Source organism: Cavia porcellus, unplaced genomic scaffold, assembly GCF_034190915.1.
Source record: "Cavia porcellus strain 051 isolate PalLab524CR breed Dunkin Hartley unplaced genomic scaffold, mCavPor4.1 scaffold_17, whole genome shotgun sequence".
NCBI lineage: Eukaryota > Metazoa > Chordata > Mammalia > Rodentia > Caviidae > Cavia > Cavia porcellus.
The window spans coordinates 66422167-66444781 of NW_026947500.1; the positions used below are offsets into that span (position 1 = coordinate 66422167).

General features: G+C 44.5%; 1 protein-coding gene and 1 pseudogene across 1 annotated transcript; both read right to left on the minus strand.

Annotated features, from left to right (window-relative positions):
* Positions 1 to 1062: 1062 nt before the first annotated feature.
* Positions 1063 to 7646, minus strand: LOC134471151 (olfactory receptor 7A17-like; annotated as a pseudogene).
* Positions 7647 to 8419: 773 nt separating this feature from the next.
* Positions 8420 to 9349, minus strand: LOC134471241 (olfactory receptor 7A10-like). Its single transcript, XM_063229311.1, has one exon. It carries the CDS (start codon positions 9347 to 9349, stop codon positions 8420 to 8422), a length of 930 nt encoding a protein of 309 aa, XP_063085381.1.
* Positions 9350 to 22615: the final 13266 nt, after the last annotated feature.

The window sequence follows — 22615 nt, forward strand, 5'->3', positions numbered from 1 at the left end:
CCTTTGGAGAGCCTCCCTGCCTTCTTCCCTTTCCTGTCCTTGACCTAAAAGAACCACCAATCCACTCCCTGTTCCCACACTGTTATGAGGGCAGAAATGTCATCTAGCATTCAAAGCCCTCTGCCCCAGAAAAATGGAGGAGTCGGTGTCTCTAGAGGCTTGTTTTGCTCATGGCTCTGGTCAGCGCTTTGGACATGGAGCTGAAAAACTAGCCAGGTCCTGAGTGTGAGAACCATGGGACGGTCAGATGGAAGGCAGAATTCTGGTGCTCCACTGCGCCCTGGGGTGACCACAGTCAGCAGTAAAGCACTGTATGTATCAAAATCGTTAGACAGAGGACCCTAGAACTAACTCACTATAAAGACATGATTAAGACTGAAAGTGACAGATATGTCAACAAGCCGGGCTCACCGCTCTTTAACATATGCATGAGTCATACGCCGTGTTGTCTCTCATAAATATGCATTGATACTATGTAGTGTTCTAAAACTAAAAAGTGTAAAGCCCCAAACGAGTACCCATACAATGCACTAACATGTTGAAGTCCACATTATCAAAAAGAGCAATTAAAGCCCTGATACACACAGGCATGACTCCCGAAGAAGCAAAGTACTGACCTCAGCTTTAGATAAATTGCACCAGTTTCCAAGGTAACTTTTTCCAGATGTGAAGCAAATCCCATCACGAGCTCTTCAGTAAAATGAAAGAAACATTATGCAATAAGAGATGCAATACAGGAAGAAGTTGCCTCTAAGACATCCTTGCTGATTACTCAGGTATGTGAGAATTTCCAAATACTTCTGGTGCAATGCTTGGAATAATGCTGGGAATCTGGAAAAGCAAAAGGAAAAAACCATGAGCTTTTAGAAAATCTGAAAGCACTAGTTGACTAAGTCACACGGGGACGTTGGAATTGTAGCAGTCGAAGTCCTGGGAGAAATACCTTGAGCGATTCCTGTGCTCATGATCTGATCCGTGAATCAGGTTTAGACTTGGAAGCTTCCAAAGTCCTGCAGCCAAGAGCATTGCTCAGGCTCTGGGCAGCATCTTCTTTTACAGGTTTTATTCAGAAAGTCTTTTCAGAGCTCTCTTGACATCCTTATTCCTCAAGCTGTAGATGAAGGGATTCAGCATGGGGCTGACCACAGTGTACATCTCCGAGGCTGTTGCACTTGAGTGTGAGCTCCTGTGTGCAGAGCTAAGGTACACACCTAGACCTGAGCAATAACATAAGGAGACCACTGCGAGGTGAGATGTGCAGGTGGAAAAGGCTTTATGCCCCCCTGAGCTGAAGTGACAGCACATATGGAGGAGACGATCTTAGGGTAAGAGTACAGGATGCCAGCCGGGGAGCCAGTCCCCAACAGCACAGGTACCAAGTGCACCACAAGGTCACTGAGAACATTCTCAGCACAGGCAAGCTGGGCCACCTGGTTGAGTTCACAGGAGAAGTGTGGGACTTCCAGCTCTGTGCAGAAGGACAGATGCAGCACCACGAGGCTTTTCCATGAGGTGTGCAAGAAGCTCGCCATCCAGGACACCAGCACCAGCACCACACAGAGCAATGGGTGCATGACGACCGTGTAACTCAGGGGATGACAGATGGCTACGAACCTGTAATAGCCATGACACCCAGGAAGAAGTTGTCCAGCTCTGCAAAGAGAAATACAAAGTATATCTGGGCGATGCAACCTGCATAGGTAATGACCTGGCTGTGGGTCTGGATGCTCACCAACGTTCTGGGCACATGGGTGCACATGAAGCTGATGTCCACAGAGGACAGGTTGGAGAGGAAGAAGGATATGGGCATATACAGTTGAGGTTTGGAGATGATGGCCAGGAGGATGAGCAGGTTCCCGAGCACTGTGGTCAGGAACCCGGAGAGAAAGAGCCCACAGATGAGGGGCTGCAGCTCTGGGTCCTCTGAGTGCCCCAGAAGAAGAAATTCTGAAATTCTGGTGCTGTTTCCTGCTTCCTCATTGGGGATGCAATACTGTAAATACAAATCGACTTAGTAGGTGCCGTTGCGTGGATGGGTGGTAGTTTCAGGGAAAGCAGGTCGCATCAGTGCTCTGTACACAGATGCATGCTACCCGTATAGTTGAAGTGCTCTTATTTACATGCTTGTGTTTACAGATAATTCTTATGCTTTGATATCTCATACCCACAGGATTTGGAATTTCTGCTCTGCTCTACACCTTTTCCTGTGAGGTCATGCGTTTCACAGTTTTAATGAGAAAGTACTTGTTACATTTGTGTACTGGCCATGTTCAGACCCCTGTCTGTACAATGATTCACTCCCGCAGATGAAGAAACATTCCTACTTCCCAGTCATGGACACAGAATCCAGGGAGAGAAGAAAACCACATGTCTATGACCTGTTTTCCTTGAAACTATCACCAATCCACACAATGGCACATACTAAGTGGACTTTTATTATCAATTACACCTCAGTAAAACCGCTTGAAAAAGAAATAGTCACAGAAGACCCCACGGGGTGAACACATCATGAAAACAAGGTATGGATAGGAGGTGTGTGTACGTGTGTGTGTCTGTGTGTTGCTAGCAATGAAAGCTGGAATCTGGGGCATGCTAGGCAGGTGCTCTGCCAGTAAGCTACACCCTCAAGCCCACAGTCAGGCAGGAATAGGCGACATGTGAACAGAAGCCAGGAGGTCACCTGTTGGAATTTTACCTGGCAGAGAGAACAGCCAGTGCAAATGCCCTGAGACAGGTTCAGATTTTCCAGGCCATCAAGGAACCAGTGTGTGGAGGTCAGCAAGAAGGGCAGGGTGCTGGGAGACAGCAGACAGATGCGCTGAAGAGTGAGGTGCTGAGAATGCTGGACCCCAGGAACCCTTCTTTTGTGGTGTGCACTTCTTGCACATTGTTCATGTTTGTTGCAAAGGCATCCTGTGGACTCAGAGGGAAACTGCTCCCTGCCCTTCCTGGTTGAGTTTTCCTCTGTGTTGTGAGAGTGACTCCAGGTCCTCAGCTCTGAGGCATGTGCTCCTGGGTGTGCACCGCCACAGCACCCCGACACACCCAGCACACCCACAGGGCCAGCACTGTGCACACTGGGAGCCCAGGGGACCAGGTAACTGCCCCTTTGCTGTGCCAGGCTGAGAATCTGCGCTCTGTAACTGTGCAGAATAATAAATAAGCAGGGAGACAAACTTTGTTGCCTTTTTGTTCTAGTTTGCATTTGAAGAAACAAACGTCAAGAGACACAGAAATGAAAGGGAAGAAAGAAAGCCAGTGAGATAACAGACTCATACGGAGCCCGAGGAAGCGGAAGGAAGCCAGTGTGTCTACCTTTCCAAAAACAAGAAAAAAGCCAAAAGAAATAAAAGTATCCACAGTCAAAGGCAGTGATGCCATCAGGCTTTCAAACGCCTCATGGAAAGGTAGTCCCGAGACCAAAGGGACTCAAGGGACTCAAGAAACAATCAACCACGGGGTACACAGACACCCCAGTAACAGCTAAGCGCGTTTAATGTGAGAGAGAAGCATTCCCTCTGCTTAGTCCATAGTTTCTGGCCGGTCTGTGTCGCCGTGGTCCAGCGACAGCAGAGGCCTCTGTGTACCTCGGAGCCCTCTGAGGGCAGCTGGCAACGAGCAGTGCAGGTGCCTCTGCTCAGGGTTTGCACTTTGCCCCTGACCCTCTGCACCCAAGGGCTCAGTCCAGGGAGGGCTGCCTCCTGGTGAGGGATGAGACCCCTCCTGGTGTGGCAGCCTGCTCTGTTCTCTGGACACCTCTCAGTGGGACCAGGGGGCTAAGCGGCTCCTGGGTGAGTAGCGTTTCACAGCAACATGCGAGCTTCACAGGCGAGCGAGGAAGAATATAATAGTCACCCACAGCGTGCAAGCTCAGCCCCATGGGGAGAGGAGAGGCATGCTGTGAAATATTTCATCTGCTGTGCTAAGGGATTAGAGGGGAGTCTGGAAGGAATTACGGAGGGGGAGAGAGAGAGATTAGGGAGATGCGCTACCAGAGAATTCTGCAGTATGCGTAATAGCATTCACAGGGTCTGATTCTGCACACGAAGTGTGCGAGCTTGCAGACATGCAAAATGCAGAAAGAACTTTTAAACAAGCGACACTTAGAAATGAAAGAGTTACAGTGTTGCATTGGTAAAGGTATATTTCTTCTTTAGCGAAATATAGTTACAGATTTGCAGATTTTATTTATCTGCAATCAAACAAATAGAGATTGACCTCACGGCTGTCTGCATTCTAGGCAAATACTCTGTCCCTCAGATCAGTCCTGGATTTTTAATAAAACATCATGACTGTACATGATAATGAGGGACCGTGTCATAGCACAACACACACGTGCAGTATTTAATCAGTAAAATTGAAACACTGGTAAATCTTTTCTCTTGAAAAACATAGATTCTTGTCTTCTAATGTCTTATTAGCACATGTGCAATTAAAAACCCAGGATAGCACTTTGGAAGCCCTTTAGTGTGATTCTTATGATTATGAATATCATGTGGTAAAAATTCACAGCTAGTGGAGTGAGCTTTAATCCCTGAATCATGCTGTGACACATAAACATGTCTTCCTCCTGTGAAGTTGTATTTGGTTCCCATTCATCAACAAACCAGGTCTCCTCTCCCTTATACTTACAACAAACATTATTCTACCTCTGGCAGTGACTTTTTAATTTTGATGGACGTGTCTTCATTCTTTGATATGGTTTTAATATTACTGTGTGCTTGGGATGCATAATGATTACCTTCATCTGGAGAAATATATCCACCTACAGTCACACCCAGTCAGCTTATTTCCCTGTCCCCTTCCTGTCCTCCAGGCTCCCCTGATGCCCAGACATCACCCCATATCCACAGTGTCACCATCATTTCTTATCATTTTTTCTTTGCTGTTCAGATCATTTAAAATTTGGATTTAATGTGATATCTATATGCATGAATATAGTACACACTGATTGAAAAAAGTTGAAAAGATAATCTGAAACATGAGTCAGACAAGACACAAAACACAAATTATTTTACAGATTATCAGTTCACGGTAAAATTGTCAAAGACTTTTGTAAGCAGCAGAATGTGACGGGAAGTCTTCAAAAATCATACAAGTAACAGTCTCTAATTTTTTATGTGGTTTTATATAAACAAATGAGCTTAATTCAGATTAAATCAGTTTTAATCAAATCAAAAAGAATCAAGTCTTCCAGTTCCTGGCTGAACACAGGAATTGTATAAAAATGTATGAAGTCACAGCAATCCAAGGACAATCAAAAAGCACAGAAATGCGGGAAGAGCTGGAAATCCACGTGTTTAAGGGCCTGCAATGCTTTGCTGAGCAAAGATGCGGACCCTCACTTTGTATTTCTTATTTAAAGCAAGGACTTGCAGGTGGATAATGTGAATTAGAGCATTCTTCCAAAAGGAAGAGAGCATACAGGGCGCACTCTGATGGCTTCTCTGCTTCCCCTCACAGGGGCGTCTGTGACTCAGGCTCCCTGAGTGCAGGCGCCTGGGCTTCTCCTTCAGGCTCCTGCTGCGCTGGCTCTCGTCCTCCCTCTGGTCAGCAGCAAACCCGGGCACTGGGCGCACTGTTCACCACTCCTGCCAGCAGCAGGAGTAAACAGAGCATAGTGGATAATCTCAGGACTGTGTCTGGATGGCTGGGAGACAGCAGCCAGGTCACCGCCTGCTCCCACGGGGCACACTGGCTCTCGGGGGACCTCGGGCCCAGCCTCTGCCACCTTGTGCTGCAGCATCTGCTGAGCCCCCAGACACACCTGGACACAATCACGAGAAAGGAGGTCCTGTGTCACCGTGCAGATGCCCCTTCACTGGGTAGCGCTGGACACTCAGCTGTGAGGGAGGAAAGCCGGTGGGCAGGAGCTGAGCATCAGTCTCCCAGGCAGAGTTCAGATCTCAGTAACCGCCGTGTCCTTCTACGCAGGCTGCACAGCTGAGGGCCACCCGAGGGCGGGCATTCGGGCACCTATATGGGCTCGGTGGCCCTATGTCCCTCTCCTTACCTCTTGGGCTCCTCACTTTGCTGTCCTGTGGGACACTGGCCTGCTGTGACAAGATACTCTTCCTGCTGATTCTTTTACTGAGACGGTGGTTTATGCAGCAGTAAATCTGCTTTCTATTCTCCTTCTCCATTCTCCCTCCTGCCTTTCAGGAGTAAAACTTTTTAGCGCTTTATCTTTCCTATAAGTTACAGAGCTTTTATTATTTTTTTTTATTTAAAGAAAGCAAGAAAAAACAAAATAGAAAAGAAGGGTAGTACAATACACAATTCAATGAAAAACTTTTAAAAATTTAATACTAAGAAATCGCTAGTTGACACATTACATATTGTCATTTTAGAAATTGTTGTTCAAGTTACAAAATCAAAGCATAAAATGTGGACAGACATTCAAACACGGACAGTGCGAGCATAAGTGTGTAAGATTGATGACCATCTTACTATTTTTCTTGTGCCATTCAATGGAATGTTTTTTTTCTGGAAGGCTGACTGGGGGGTTCCGTGTGTAAATAAGGGGCCCTGTTTTAGTTCTATCAAATGCCCTTCCTCTGCTCACAAAGGCCATCGCAGCAGCACCAGAGAAGCGGAGGGAAGTGACCATGAAGCCTGCACTCAGGCTGATGGCCAGCAGGGCACGGAAGGAGAGCGTCCCAGGGCCTGGAGGCAGAGAGGGAGCAAAGAGGGGCCGAGGGAAGGAGCCCAGCCACCCCTCCAGCTGGTGCTGGGGAAGGGGAGTCAGATGCTCCTGGCCTTTCTCTGTTCCTGTAAATCAGTTTCCAGTTTTACTACAATGGCACAAAACAGCTCTGCACAGCGGGGCAGACAGGGCACCCCGGAAATAGAGAAGAGGACATGGAAATAATCTCACGCCACTAAAGCCCTCCGGGTTCCTGGTGAAGATTGCAAAAGTGAACTTGGGAGAAAAGAGAGCCTTTGAAGAGCTGCTGCGGGGCACACTGGAATTCACAGGCAGAAGAAACCACGTGTGGGGCTGGGGATTTAGCTCAGCGGCATTAGTGCCTGCCTTGCAAGCACAGAGTCGTGAGTTCAATCCCTGGTATTGATTTAGAAAAAAAAAGAAGAAGAAGGAGCAACCACGTGTACGAAAATTATCTTTAAACACTTCAAAGTCATCAATGTAAGACTGGACGCTTTGAAATTAGCAGGAAAAATGTAGGAAAAGCCTTTCTGGGTATGAGTCAGGGAGGGACGTCTCAAAAAGAGTTCCAGCAGCACAAAAATAACAGCAAGAGTCAGCAAGTGGGAATCCATGAAATTAAAGGGTTTATGCACAGCCAAGACATGGCGGAAACATTCCACAAAACAGCACGCCGGCTACGCTGGTGAAATAATACATCAAGATCCCCGAAAATGAACATCAAATCTAATAATGAACAGGCACTGAGCAGAATAAGTGCAAATGGGCGTACTGAACGTGGTGGATATTTTCACTATTACAAAATGCAAATCTAAAGTATATTGAGGTTCGTTTTACCCCCGGTTTCATAGGAGCATCGAGAGCACACAGGTGGGCGTGGGAGAAAATAATTTTATTTTCTTTGGAGGGAACGTACAGAATCATGGCTACTGTGGGAATCAGTGCAGAGGTTCCAGAAAAAGTACCACGCGGCCGCCATGGGAACCAACCGCAAACATCCTCAGTATATAATCAAAGGCATGAAAATTATTCTATTCCACAGGCACCCGAGTAACAGAGTGCTTGTCGGGGTGCAACTCTCAGTAGCCAGGAATGGAATGAGCCAAGGCTCCAATCAGAAGGCCTGATGTGGATGAAATGCATACTCAGGGAGGTGGGTGACAGACAGATGGATAGAGAGGCAGATGAAACACGGGCAGTCACAATGATTAGACAGACAGACCGATGGCAGGTATATTGATTAACTGAATGACAAATATAACAAACAAAATGATGTCATTTGGAGAAAAATGGGTAGAACGGGAGAGATTATGTTAAGCAAACTAAACCAGACTCTAAAAAACACTACGTCATGTTTTCCTCTCCTCAAAGGAACTTCAAAAAGAAACAGATGTCATGAGAGGAGAAAGGAGACCAGGAGCGGAACAGGAATAGGAAGGAATCGGGGAAAGAGCGGGGTCAGGACATGGAGAGTAATAAGAACAGTAACGCAGAGCAAACCACAACGCTGCTCCGACGATTGTGCAGAAGGAAATGCCTTACAGTGTGTAACTGATCTGCACTGATAAAGGTAATTAATTAAACGGAGCTGCTTATATCTTCAGAAACATTGAAATCAGAGGAACGGGAATTCCAAGTAAACCAGGGCAACAGTGAGTTTCATTCTCAGCTGCACAAAGCATCCCAGCCTGAGGCCCGAGGTTTGGGTCCCGTGATGGCAGACACCCCTCCAGCCTGAGACAGCGGATTCTTTCAGAGTTTCCTTCCAAAGAGGCTCAGCAGAGCCCTCTTGACATCTCTGTTCCTCAGGCTGTAGATGAAGGGGTTCAGCATGGGGGTGACCACGGTGTAAATCACAGAGGCTGTGGCACTGTCGTGGGAGCTGTGGGCTGAGACAGAACCGATGTACACGCCCAGGCCTGTGCCATAAAACACACAGACAGCAGAGAGGTGGGATGCACAGGTGGAGAGGGCTTTCTTCTTCCCCCCAGCTGAGGACAGTTCACAAATGGAGGAAGCGATCTTAGCATAAGAATAAAGGATGCCAGTGAGGGAAGCCTTACCCAGTAACACCGGGGCCAAATACATCACGAGGTCATTCAGAAGGTTTTTGGAGCAGGCAATCTGGGCCACTTGATTGAGTTCACAGAAGAAGTGAGGGATTTGGGGGTCAGTAGAGAAAGACAGCTGCAGAGCCATTAAGCTTTGCAACAAAGTATGCAGGACACTCAGAATCCAGGACCCCAGAATGAGGAAGCCACACCGCCAGGGGTTCAGAATGACCGTGTAGCGGAGGGGGTGACAGATGGCCACGAAGCGGTCATAGGCCATGTTGGCCAGAAGGAAGTTGTCCAGCTCTCCAAAGAGCAAGAAAAAGGACATCTGGGTGATGCAGCCTGCGTAGGTAATGACCTGGCTGTGGGTCTGGATGTTCACCAGCATCTTGGGCACAGTGGTGGAGGTGAAGCCGACGTCCACAGAGGACAGGTTGGAGAGGAAGAAGTACATGGGCGTGTGCAGGTGGGGGTCGGAGACGATGGCCAGGAGGATGAGCAGGTTCCCGAGCACCGTGGTCAGGTACATGGAGAGGAAGAGCCCGTAGACCAGGGGCTGCAGCTCTGGGTCCTCTGAGAGTCCCAGAAGGAGAAATTCTGAAATTCTGGTGCTGTTTTCTGCTTCCATATGGTGGATGCAACTATCAGGGAAAAAGAAAAGTCACATGAGTCCTCTTTGAGCAAAAGGACATTACTAGTTTGGTTGAATTTCCGCAAATTAAGTTTTGCAGTCTATAAATTGCAGTCATTGTATAACTTAAGGTCCCCTGGGGAAATCCTCCTGCCATTCCTGATTGGAAATTTCTATGCCTCTCTGAGGTTTCGCCCTTAAAATCGTGTCTTTTGTAGATTTCCTATGAAATTATTTCTCACAATTGAGAAATATATATGGGGTGATGACCATGTTGTATGAACTGTTTGGAAAATGATGAGCAGAAGCTGAAAACTAAAATTTCTACCTCCCAATGGTTGAGAAAGAATATATTCAAAAAAGAACATCATATATTATTACTAGTTTTTGGTGAGGGATTGTGTAGATTTGCAAATGCATACTCACAGAAATCAACGTATAGAATATGTGTAACCGTTTAGATATCAATTATACCTCAACAAGTGAACCTCTGTTGGAAAACAGAGATGATCATGTAACATGCAATGGGGTCAAGGCTCCATAAAGAAAATAAAAGTTTTGAAAGAGAGAACAGACAGGAGTTGTATGTGTGTGCCTGTGTGTGGGTATTGGCACACACAAGTGTGAATATTATGCTGGGCATGGAATCCTGGACCTTATTCATGCTAACTAGGTTCTCTGCCCCAACCTACAAAAATTACTCCTAACCAAGAACTACAGTGTGAACCTAACAAGAAGGGAATATTCTTGTCGTGATGATAGAAGATGTAAGATGTTCCCTGTACAAGAACTTAACAGTCACAATAAATGTGCAATTGTAACAAGTTCTATTCATATGCTCATTTAATAAGTGTGTTAGCATGGGTGAATATATAATGTAAAAAACAATTCCTAAGCTAAGAACTCACACAATAATGACTGTGTTATTTAAAGTAGTAAAAGCACCCTGATTTTCAGTTAAATTTTACTCACAGATAAAACAGAATGCACCTGAGTCATTTGCAGGATGCTGGGTGATCTTGAGAACACAATAGAAAGAGGAATAGGTCTGATCTAGAAAGGTAAATGTCTTATAGGGTAAGCCCAATTAGAAATAAACTGTGAAATAAGGCAGAATTCTTGGAATAGGAGAAGGGGTGAAAAGGTATGGAGAGGGGAAAGAGGAAAAACTATCAAGATAGGATTTCTGTTAACCTCCAGGGACAGTATTCCACCCTGTACCTCAGTGATTTCTAATTTTTGCTTTTTTCTGACTATGCATCGATTGCCCGTGTTAATCAAGTTCCCTGTGTTGTTGAACACATGCATGAAGTATGCACTGCTTAACACAAATGAGAATCTAAAATATGTAAAGGAGACATAAAATCCTAAGAACTTTATGATAGGAATCTGGGTTTCTAAGTCAAGATTATATTACCAGAGAGCTGGAAATGATTTACTACCAGAAGAAGTCTTCCAAAATACGTAGAAGGAACATCACGTAGCGTTACAATTTTTCCCTTAGGAAGTTTTGGATCCAAACACATTCTCCCCTGAAATGGTGACACAGAGGGACAGCCTTCCAGACGGTGATGACCCTGACACCGCAGAAGTGTGTCCACTCAGGGAAAGTCAGGGGCGCAATAAGGCAGAACAGAGAGGGGAAAAAAGTTGGGCTCATGTGCAAACTAGGATTTCCTACTCAGAAACATACAGAAGAATCTTCACTAGGTTTTTATTAAAATGAAGGACTCACAACTATTGAATTAGTTCTTTCAGAAAAATAGGCAATGTGGGAATAATGTATATGACCCAAGATACATCCAATCCCAAAAAGTATAAATTTTCATGCCCCGCAAATGCATCTGTACATACACAAAAGAAGTGAAGATCAAAAGGTTTGTGAAGGGCAATTTTAAAACTCCAATGCTTCACTGGAAAACAAATCAAAATCCTCCCACAGAGTACGGGAGGGAACGGCTGGCAGGGATGTTTTGTAATAATAGAGAGGAGACTTCACCACCAAACTCTCAGCACGTTCAGCCTCACAAGTGTTACAGTCACTGCAAAGAAGGCTCTAGGCAAACCTTCCCCCTGGCTAAACGGTTTCTATGCGAGTGCCCAGTGATGGAGATAAAGCTTGAAAAATGGGGTCCCACGAACTGCTACTGCAAGATGTGACAGGGACAGGTATTTCCTCTGCATCTTTCTCAACAATGCAGAAACAAAGTCCACTCCATTTCAACTTAAGCATAAGGCCAACCAGGTTCCCTTTCATTTCCCTCCTAACCTACACCCCACTCACCTGTGCCCCTAACTGTCAGGTCCTTGGATTTACATTCCTTTCCTGGAAACACTGTTAGGGACCTGTCTCTCTTCTCTTTGTGTTCCTGTTGCCTCCAAGTCATTGTTGACAATGAACCCAACTTAGTCAGATCTGTTTTAAGATCAGGAATTAACACCGCAGTGTTAATTGTTCAGCAGAGCAGCTAACAGCCACAGCAGGATCCACTCCAGTTTAGGTCAGGATGAATCTCAGGTGCCTTTACAGACCCACTTTTGGGTCCTGTATCTTCCCCCGCAATCCCTACTGTAATCCCAGACTCACCTGGATGCAGTCTTTAGGAGAAGTTCTCAGGTTGAAAGTACAAGTCCTTCTCTGGATGACTGAGTTGGGGACAGAAGCTCTGTCTCCCAAAAAGATGCAGCCAAACCAAAAGGGTGATTCCCCTACAGAAACCTGAGATCTCAGAAAGAAACCACTAGTGTCCTTGTCGGCTCGGATCTGTAGACTCTGAGGAGCAACCCAGGGAAGGTCTCGGCTGCCTGTACCTGCTTGCGGGCCCTCACCTCCTGGTTACACCCCCTCTAAATCCCCGATTGCCCGTGGGCAACTGGCCTGGAAAGACAGGCGATTATTCCCGCTGAGTCTGTGTCCCGTGTCCCTGGTCTGTGGTCCAGGAGGACTACTTAGTGTTTCCCTCTCCGATAAGCCTCACGCCTTCCAGAGGAATGATCTCCTAGTGCATTATCCTCCTTAGGGGTAGAGTGTGTTTAAGGTGGACACTGGGGGATCCTCTTGCCTGGCGCTTCCTGGGTCTTCAAAGCCCTGACCTGTGATGTGTAGAAATCTCCTGACACCTCCAGAAACTCCAGTGCTGAGCTGAGCTGGCAGGGTTCCTTCACTCTCAGTCTCCTGACTGATAGGTTAAATAGGCCTCTATCTTCTCAAAGGCTGTGGTATCTCTGTGCTTTCCCCCAACAAGTAAAAAGGACTTCAAGACAAAAATTTTCAAGGAGAATAAACAATTCAAAAAAAAATCTATACAAATGAAAGCAAAAGTTGAGCACATTTTTGTGTGAATGAAACTTTTTTTTTTTTTTTTTTTGGCCCTGGGAATTGAACCCACAACCTCACACTTTCCAGGCAGGAGCTGTGACCCTGAGCTTTATCCCCGGCCCTGAAACATTTTTTCTTACACGTATTCTTTATGTATCTGACCGTTCAGTTTTGATACGGTCCACTGGTGACTGAGGCAGGTCTTTGTCTCAATTTTTATTCGTACGTATTTGCGATGCAGAGTGAATGGAATCAGCAAGGCCTGCAGGGCGTCTCCTGAGGCATCTGTTCTTTGTGATTTTAGGGCTTTCAGTTCTCTTTTTAAGCCTATCCTGCTGTGTACCTGTGCCATCTTCAGGGTCTCTGCCCAACATTCAGCTCTCTTCCCATGACAGTCTTTACGATGTCACGCACACATCACACCCGTGACACCGTGACCTTCTAGTTTCTGCCTGGGCTTTGGGGTCGTTCACAAATGCTTCAAAGTGCTCCATCTATGCCATTATGTTACAGCACCCCAATGGCTGGAGCGGTCACCCGTGTCCTTCAGTTCTGTGTTTTCACAAAGCAATGGAAATGTGAGACACTCACACAGAAACAAGCTTAAGGCGATGAACAGAGACGTGAAAGAGCCAGGTTAGAGCTGATTCAGAACAAGTGTGCCACATAAACTGTCTGCAGCCTCAAACCCGCTGAGATGGGGCCGTGAGTACAGAGCGCCTTCCTAGTATAAGGGAGGCTCTGGGTTCTCTCAGTGCCACAGCTCTTCTTAAAAAACAACGTGAAACACATTAGAAAATATTAATGCAAACTAACAATGACATTAATTCAAGCTGTAAAATATGAATATATTTTATATTTAAATATATTTATTTAATCTATTAACATATTTAATATATTATACTATATTATTATATACATATTTTATATTTAAATATCTTTATATATTAATGTGATGATCCTATGATTCTGGCTTGTCATAAATAGTGCTCTTATTTATTGAAAATAGCACCAGTTGAATCTCCATCTGCCAGGCTTTTACCATGTGAAAGGTTTACATTTCAGTGTAAGAAAAACAAACAGAGAGGCCTGTAAGCCTTGAATGAGTGCTTTGAAAAATATGACTCATCCATTTTTGTTGCAAGATAAAATTTCCAAAGACTTCTTTCTCTGCATCTTTCTCATTAATACGGAAACACCGGAGAATATGATGTTGGCTCGGGTTTTGAATGACGCTCTGGCCCCCCAACACTGGGAGTGACGTAATGCCACATGTCATGGCAGGAGTGCATGGCAGAGAATATCGACACCCCATCATGACCAGGAGGCAGAAGAAAGAGGAAAGTGGGCTGCAGGTCCCAAGTCTCCTTCAAGAATGTGCGCCCCAGTAGTCTGAAGACCTCTCCCGAAGCCCGTCTCCACCCACTCTACCACCTCCCAGTAGCTCTACCTTGGGGACCACCGCTGTAATGCATGTTGCTTACAGGACGCTTCAAGATCTAGTTGTAGAAAATGTGTGAAAAAAGATGGAAAGGAGAGAGTTGGTGGGGTGCTGAGTCTGCTGGTTATGCCCAGAAGACCAGGGACAAAGCGCAAGAAAAACGCAGAAAGACAGGTGGGAGCAGGAGGTGTCGGGGCGGTGCGCAGCTCCCAGGAGGAGCAGGGGGTCAAAGGCCCTGGAGAAGATGCTTCTCTCAGGAGCTCAGCACTAACAAGGAAGCCCTGTGACCAGGGGTAAGAGGGGCCACGTGTGATACAGAACGATGAGCAAATGTGTGCAGAGGTGTCTGCTCCTCCGCTGCACATTGAAGTGGAAAGGACACTGATTCCAAGGTGAGAGGCCAGCTCTGCTGCAAGCGAGACCTTGTCTCTGGGAGAGAATAAGGTCGCAGGTGTGGGTCTGTGCTGGTGTTTATTGGGGAGCCTGAGGCCTTCACTCCTGTACCTAACTCCTGCTTTTGACTCCTGGCACCCAGAACAGTGTGCAGCCTTAGTGCTGCTGAAAGTTCAGGACAAGAGGCGTCTCTCTTTCCAGCTGCTGTAATGTTTGCTTTAATCAGTTGAGTCAAAATCCCCCAGGCTCTGACATACGCCCTTGGTTACCTCCTGTGCTGCCTTCAGTTCTGGCTTCTGTGCTGTGTAGGGGGGACCAGCCCCTCTCCTCGGAAGCCTGCACTCACTCCTGAGTTACTTGTTCACACACACACACACACACACACTGAGCACATCAGGCTTAGATGCAGGAATCACAGTGAGGACTCCTGGGACCGTGTAAATAACACGGTTTTCTCACACCGTGTACACATTAGAGAGGGACGGACACACAGCAAGCTGTCTCCATCAGATTAATTTCCATTTTGGTCCGGCTGTGGTCTGCCCTCCGTCTACAGAAACATTTTAGAAGCATAAAACATCCACTCATGCAGCAGAGCACACAGAACAGAATGAACCTGAGGGATTAAAAACGTGTAAAGATTCAGGGGACTCCCGGGAGGGCGGGAGCAGGAAGCCCCTCCTCAGCTGTGCAACCTTCCCGCTCGCCTTAACCCAGGACCAGAGACAAAGGGCAGCAACAAAGGCTTCCAGGAGAAAAGGTGCTACTGTCCTTTTAGTGTCCAACATCTACAGAGGGAACAGCTCAGGAGAAAAGTGGGCAAAAGGAATAAGCCAACCATTCAGAAGAGAAAATGGACAAAGAGCTCCTGGTTTTAGGCATTTTACAGGAAAAAATGAAGCATTGTTTCTTCTGTCCATTCCAAATTTATCTGGAGTACTGGTTTTTATACTGTCTTATTGTAGATCAAGAACAATTCCCTTAGATTATTTTCCTTCTGGTATTCCTTGTTATTCAGAAGTTTTGGGTTTTCATTTCTCTCTCTCTCTCTCTCTCTCTCTCTCTCTCTCTCTCTCTCTCTCTCTCTCTTTCTCCCCTTCTGTCTCTATGTCTCTGCCTCTCTGTGTGTCTCTATGTCTCTCTCTGTGTCTCTGTCTGTGTCTCTCTCTATGTCTCTGTCTCTTTGTGTCTCTGTCTCTGTCTGTGTCTCTCTGTAATCCTGAAGGGGCTGGGGATGTAGCTCAGCAATATACTGCCTGCCCACAAGTGCAAGGCTGTGAGTTCAAACCCTGGTTCCAAAAAACCCAAGATCCCAATGCATGTGTTACCCTCAAGTCTACATTCTGATCATTCTCAATTAGCAAATATTTCCTGCTGTTCTATATAAATTCTGTAGGGTAACACCCCGGGAGTCTGCTCTCCTACACTGAGAAATATCCTCTGTGTAATTGATCCAGAGAGCACTAGGTCACACACACACACCTCACCTACACGGACTTTACCCTTAGATTTCATGACTCAGGTGAAGAGATTTCACATTCCTTGTTCAGTTTTATGCTTGCACAACAGTGTGTACATACACGTACTTTGTATAGAGTCGGATTTAAAGAAAATAAGAAGCGATCAGATAAAAGGTGTGGTGGGGAAGAGACTGAAACCAGGCTGGATAGAACAGTCTGAGAGGTGTTAGTAAAAAATCCAAAAGGAGCCTAACAAAGACTCGAAATAGGATGCGAGACAGGAATGATTTAATGATTTCAACAGGGAATAATAACTCAGTTTACAAAGATCTACAAGAGATTAACATATAATTGAGATAAAGCATCTGCATATCCTTTTAGACAGGGATGGAGTTCAGGTGCACACAAGGCATACACGGGGCTCTGGGTCAATCTCCAGCATCACAAAAAAATAAACTCTTTCTAAATATGTATGTGTGAAATACATTCAAGAAAATAAAAGGTGATCTTCAGTCAGATGAATATAGTATGTTCTAAGTGATGACCAGAAATAATGTGCTTTGTAGAACTACATCAGAAAAGATAAAATAATGTATATTCCCCAACATACTTACATACAAAGTTTTAAAAACTACATGGCAATAGTGAATGTGGATAATAACTCTAATTCTTATATTTGGAAACAATGCCATCTGTTAATATCTCTTCATTCCTTTTGTGTAAGTATCTAGTTCATGTCTTGTACTCTGAGTAACAACTGAAAGTAATGATACATGGCATATTCGTTATTGTCTTATGTTTTGTTATGAAATTTTGTTTTCTTATAAAGTAAGAAGAGAAAAGTCTAATTAAAAACAATACTCTGACCACATTGCATAAATGCAAAGAACTACATAGGCAATGTAAAAACAAAATTATTGAAAACAATAACACAAATACATTCGGATGCACTGGTAAGAAAAAAATTGCAAGCAAACTTCATTACAGTAATACCCTTTTTAATCTATCAAAGGTTTTCATCTGCGTGTCTCCCATGAGGGGAAATAACTGAACATGTGTACAGTGTCTCCTGTACTGATACTGCAAGGTCGGATATTCAGGAAGTACTCGGGTCCAGAACTCTCTGATGGAAAGATGCTGCAAATGGAAACACACGCTACAGTGTCCATCATCAAGAAGAGGAGACACAGCCCACATCAGAGTGTGTCCCCTCACAGCTGAGGTCCTGTGTCTGTGCTCCAGGTTCGCAGAAACATATTCTCACAGTAACCTGGAGCCACTCTGGTCCTATTGCTTCCTCTTGTAGCTAAGCTTCCACTGTCCCTCAGCTGTGAGCTGTGGCAGTGCTGAGCTCCAGGGATGCCTCTGTGTTTACCATGTAACTGAACACTGAAGTTAACTGAGCAGGAAGAGTCTGCAGCATTGTCTGCTCTCTACCCTAAAGCAAATTCGCCCTGAAGTGAGCAAATTCAAGCGAGTCCCTCAAGCAAAGTCTGCTAGCTTTCAGTCCCTCTGAGCCTTTTCTTCAGCACCCCCAGAATTCTTGGGGTCACCTGGATGGAATCTTTAAAAAAAAGGTCTCTGTCTAAGCACCTCGAACACAGGCTGGAGACTTGGTCATGGAGATGGGAGTTCTGTCCCCAGACAAGACAGCAGCCTTAATGAAGCCTCAGACCCCAACCTAGGGCAATTTATTTAGAAAAGCACCTTGCCCAGATCAGTACTGCACGTTCTGAAAGACAATTAGTGCAGGACACATTCACATCTCCTAGTACATTCTCCCTTAGGCATTAGTGCCTCCCTCTTGCCTTTCCAAACCTTATGGGACTCTGCTCTCCACAGAAAATTTTTCCTGCGGATTCCTTGTTATACAGCTCAGATTAAAAATCCAGGGGAATCCAGGCTTCAGAACTCCTTCCCAGTAAAGCTGCACAAAGTACAAATATGTACTAATAAAATGAAAAATATCTAAAAATCATCAAATAAATTATCTGACTCAGAAAATCCCGAAAAGAATGAAAGACAAATTGGGAACATAGGAAGATTCTGGGTCGCTTTACATATTCTGTATTTGGGTCAGTGTTCTAATTATGTGGAGAAATTTTCAGATCTGAAACTTCACTGAACCTTTGAAATGGTGCTTGGCCTGTGTATTTTCCAATTCATTTGTACTTTTAGCAAAGTTTCCTCTAGTATCTTCTCCCCACTATCCTTCACCCTTGAGAAACTGGTAACAAAAGCAAAATTCTTGGGCTTACCCCAGCACCTAGCAAGTGGACACAAATGAAATTAAAAGGCTATTTAAAGAAGTCATAGAAAAAAACTTTCCAAACATTGGGAAATGGATCTGGCATGCTTATAAGTAAGGCATATAGGACTTCACCTGGCCATAACCAAAGTAAATCTACATCCTGACATATAATAATCAAGATCCCAGAAATTCAGCCCAAGAACAGAATATTAAAAGCTGCTAGAGAAAAGAGACAGATCACCTATAAAGGAAAACCCATCAGAATCACGGCAGACTTGTCAGCACAAAGCATCCAGTCAAGGAGAGGTTGGCGGGAAGTGTTTCAAACCCTCAAAGAAAACAACTTCCAACCCAGATTGATGTACCTTTAAAAACTATCTTTCAAAGTTGATGGAAAAAAGATACTTCCATGATAAAGAACACCTGAAGGAATTCATGACTACCAAACCAACCCTACAGAGAGTGCTGAAGAATATTCTAGAGAGAGATAAAGATGACCATGATTCAAGGAACAGCAGCGGAGGAGGATCGGCAAACCAGACAGGCAACTGAATGAAGGGAAAAGTGGGGGGCCAACAGCAGGAGGACAGCAGGGCAGAGACAGACCAGTGTGTGCTGGTGGTAACCATTAATGTAGATGTTCCCAGGTCAGCAATAAAAAGAAACACAGGGAGAGGGCATCAGGAATCAAGATCCACTGATATGCTCTATACAAGAAACACATCTAACTGGAAAGGAAATTCGTAGACTGAAAATTAAAGGAGAGAAAACAATTGTTCCATGTGATAGGAGACCAAAACAAACAAACAAACAAAAAAAACACAAACAAAAACCAAGAGTAACTTTCCCATTAACTACAGAATGCATAAGAAAGATACGGCATTATTATGCAGTGGAAAGCTACCCAGCTATAAAGTAGAATAATCTCAGGGCTCCTGTAGGTAAATGGACGCAACTGGAGATCATGTTCATGGCCAAAAGAGTTCGAACTCACACGCGTGACCCCGAGCATAAGAAACAGAAGGAGTTGGTGGGATCCAAAAGCAAAGGGAGGAAACACCTGGGAGGGAAACGTGCAAACTACCGGTAATTTCTTATTGTCTTGTCTTGAACTCTTGCATTGTTTACACAATTTTGCTAGATTTGGCTTTGTTCTGTCTGTTTTGTTAGACTTTACACTGTGTGATGGTAGGGGCAGCTATTTTAAATATAAAGGGATAAAGTACGGTAATCTTAGTTTCCTAGTATTATGCTGTGAAGCCTCATAACACTTTCATTCATTTGTTTAATTGGTTTTATTTGGTTTTGTTTGATTTTTTTATGTGTGATGGTATGAACACCTATTCTGAAGAAAATGAGACATTTTGACAGCCACTGCTGATTTCCTATCATCTTATTTCAAAGTCCTACCATGCTTTGTACTTTTGTTTTGATTGGTTCTATCTTGTTGTGTTTGATTTTATTATGTGTGATGGTATGGACAACTTTTAAGGAAAATGAGATATTGTAGTAACCATTTTTCATTTCCTATTATCTGGTTTTGCAGTCCTGTAATGCTTTCATCTTTTTGAACGGTTTTATACTATTTTGTTTGCTATTATTGTGTGTGAGGGCATGGTCTACTATTTCCAAGAAACCAAGAGACATTATAGTAGCCACTGTTGGTGACCTGTTGTCTGGTTGTGAGGCTCGGTGTTGCTTGCATTGTTCTGTTCTGATTTGTTTTCTTTTGTTTTATTCTCTTTAAAATAAAAAAAGAATCTGCATTTAAACAAAATTCCCACACAAATCCTCTGCACACTGAACCTGGAAGAGTCTTGAATAGTACGGGATCTCCTGAGGTCCTTTCTCCTTCTGCTTGTGCTGGGCGTTGGTGGGGGACATTGTCCTGTGCTCTCTACCATGCTGAGCAGCGTCCTTGGTCTCCACTCTCATGGCGCCAGATGCACCTCCCTCCAGGGGACAAGGGGGTTTCTCAAAGTATTCCCAAGTGTTCTTTGGAGAGAAAATCATTCTGGTCATGGAGCACAGTTTAGGGCATGAGAGCTGGGAATATCTGGAGGGGTTCCAGTGAGAGCCCATCGGTTTACCATTTGTTACTTTCCACAGATCCACATAGATCGTGTAAGCCCAAGAGCTGCAAAGTTAGAAAAAGGTTCTTAGTGGTATTGGCCACTAAAATGGACATTTATAAAACTTAAATGATGTCATTATCAATTGCAATATCAAGGAAGTGTGGCTAAAAGTCTGAAAATTGCTTATAATTGCCATATACTTGATAAGCGATTTTCCTCTCTACTGAATATGTTGCAAGCTGTGGAAGACATGAACGTGTCCATGGCAAAAATGGAAGCTTCGGTGATGTCGGACAGGCTCCTTGATTTTAGACTTTGACTGGAACCCGCACACAGGATTGGGACAAGGTTTAGTTTAGACCTCTCAAAAGTGAGAGAGTTTACTGCAAAGGGGGAGTGAAGTCTGCATTCACCTGGATTTTTTTTTTCACCTGAGCTCTTGTCACAAAGCATCTTCAGAGAACATTTTCTGTATGGAGCAGCGTCCCACGGGGGTTGGAAGGACAAGAGGGAGCTGCTGATGCCCAAGGGAGAATCTGCTGGGAGACATGAACATCTCTGGCGCTGACTGTCTTGCAGAATATGCAGCCCTGAGCGGGCAAGGTGCTTTTCTAAACGGATTGTCCTGGTTTGCGGATCTTGGCTTCACTTTTGCTGCCGTCTTGTCTGGGGCCAGAGCTTCAGTCTCCATCTCCAGGTCTCCAGCCTGTGTCCAAGGTGAAGGGTAATCGCTCACCTTTAAGTGGTAGACGCGGAAGCTGAATTAAAAGTGGGATGGAAGAAATAACGATGCTCCAGTTAACTCTGAGAATATGTCCAGGGATCCCTGCCATCCCTGGAGTGTAGACACAGGCCGTCCCCTGTGCGGGGACAGAGTCTGACGTGTGCTGTTTCTCCTCGTCTTTATGATGTGCACTGTAGGCTGTGTTTCATTTGTAGCAGCTTTGCATCGGAGAGTTCTGGACCAGAGTTATCCTTGAAGATCCAACCTTGCAGTATCGGTACAGCAGGTACTGTCCACATTTTCAGTTATTTCCCTCATGTGAGAAGTCAGATGAGAACCTTTAGTAGATTAAAAAGGATATTGTGGAAATAAACTTTGCTGGAAGTTATTTTCTCGCTGCTGACCCTGAATGTATCTGTGGGTTTGTTAGCAATTCCCTGTATAGCAGACTGTCCCTGTAAAATCTTCGCTTTTGCACAGTGGGGGGGGAGTACTCTTTTTAATGACACTTCTGGTTTTATTTTATGAAAAACTAAAATTCATAACAAAATGATTTTAGGATAACAATACTCAGTATACTACGTATTATATTTTCAGTTATTCAGGGGAGAAGGTGTAAACCAAAGAGAGTCTTACAAAAAAAGGAAGAAACACACAATACCACAACTGCTTTTCTCCACACATATGAATTGGGGATTTTTACCACCTTCACTGTTTGCCTTTTAGCTTTTAAAATTGTGTGTAAGTTGCTGGTGGAAATATATACATATTTGAATTTTTCCTGATCTATTTTTACAAGGCACATTATTCTGGTCATCACCTAGAAGACATTGCATTCATTTGAATAAAGCTTGTGTTTGTTTCTGAAATACATTTAACACATACACAGTTAGAAAGAATTATTGATTTTTCTGGTGTTGGAGATTGAATCGGAGCCTGTGTACCCCTGAAATACATCCGCCTAAAATGATATATGCAGATACTTTAACTCAGCTGTATGTTAGTTTCTTACAGGTCTTTGGTTACTGTGGTTCTTATCCATAACCATTTTGCATCTTTAATAGCAATGTTTTTACACTGCTCTGTGTGACCTGCTTTAGTCTCCCCGTCTCACTGTTTCTCTCATAGCTTCTCCTTTTCCTTAAATTTGCTTTGTACACAGCACCTGTATTCCTGGCACCCAGGAGTTACTTGTGGAAATACAAAACAGAACATGTGTGTAAAATTCTCTCATTTGAATCTAGAAGTGTAAAGGCAGAGCCACTCTGTGAGGGGATGGGTGTGTGTGCCCTGATGTCCTCCGGGCTTAATCACACTGAGGAAGGTTTTCAGTGTGAAGGAACAGACTCCAGGGTGCCACCACATAGAAGTTATGCAGAACACGGGGAAACACATGCTCTTTGGGAATGATCAGAATGCAGACTTCAGTGCAGCACATCGATGAGCATTTGCAAAAATAGAGACAGAGACAGAAAGAGAGCGAGACAGAGACATAGAGAGAGGAAGACAGACAGATCAAAACCCAAAGCCTCACAAGGACAGGGAGTAAATGCTGGAAGTAAAAATTCACAGATGGGATTCTTGAGTTACAATGGGACCA

Coding starts and splice junctions, on each gene's coding strand:
- LOC134471241 (XM_063229311.1), bottom strand. CDS start 9,349: ATGGAAGCAGAAAACAGCACCAGAATTTCAGAATTTCTCCTTCTGGGA.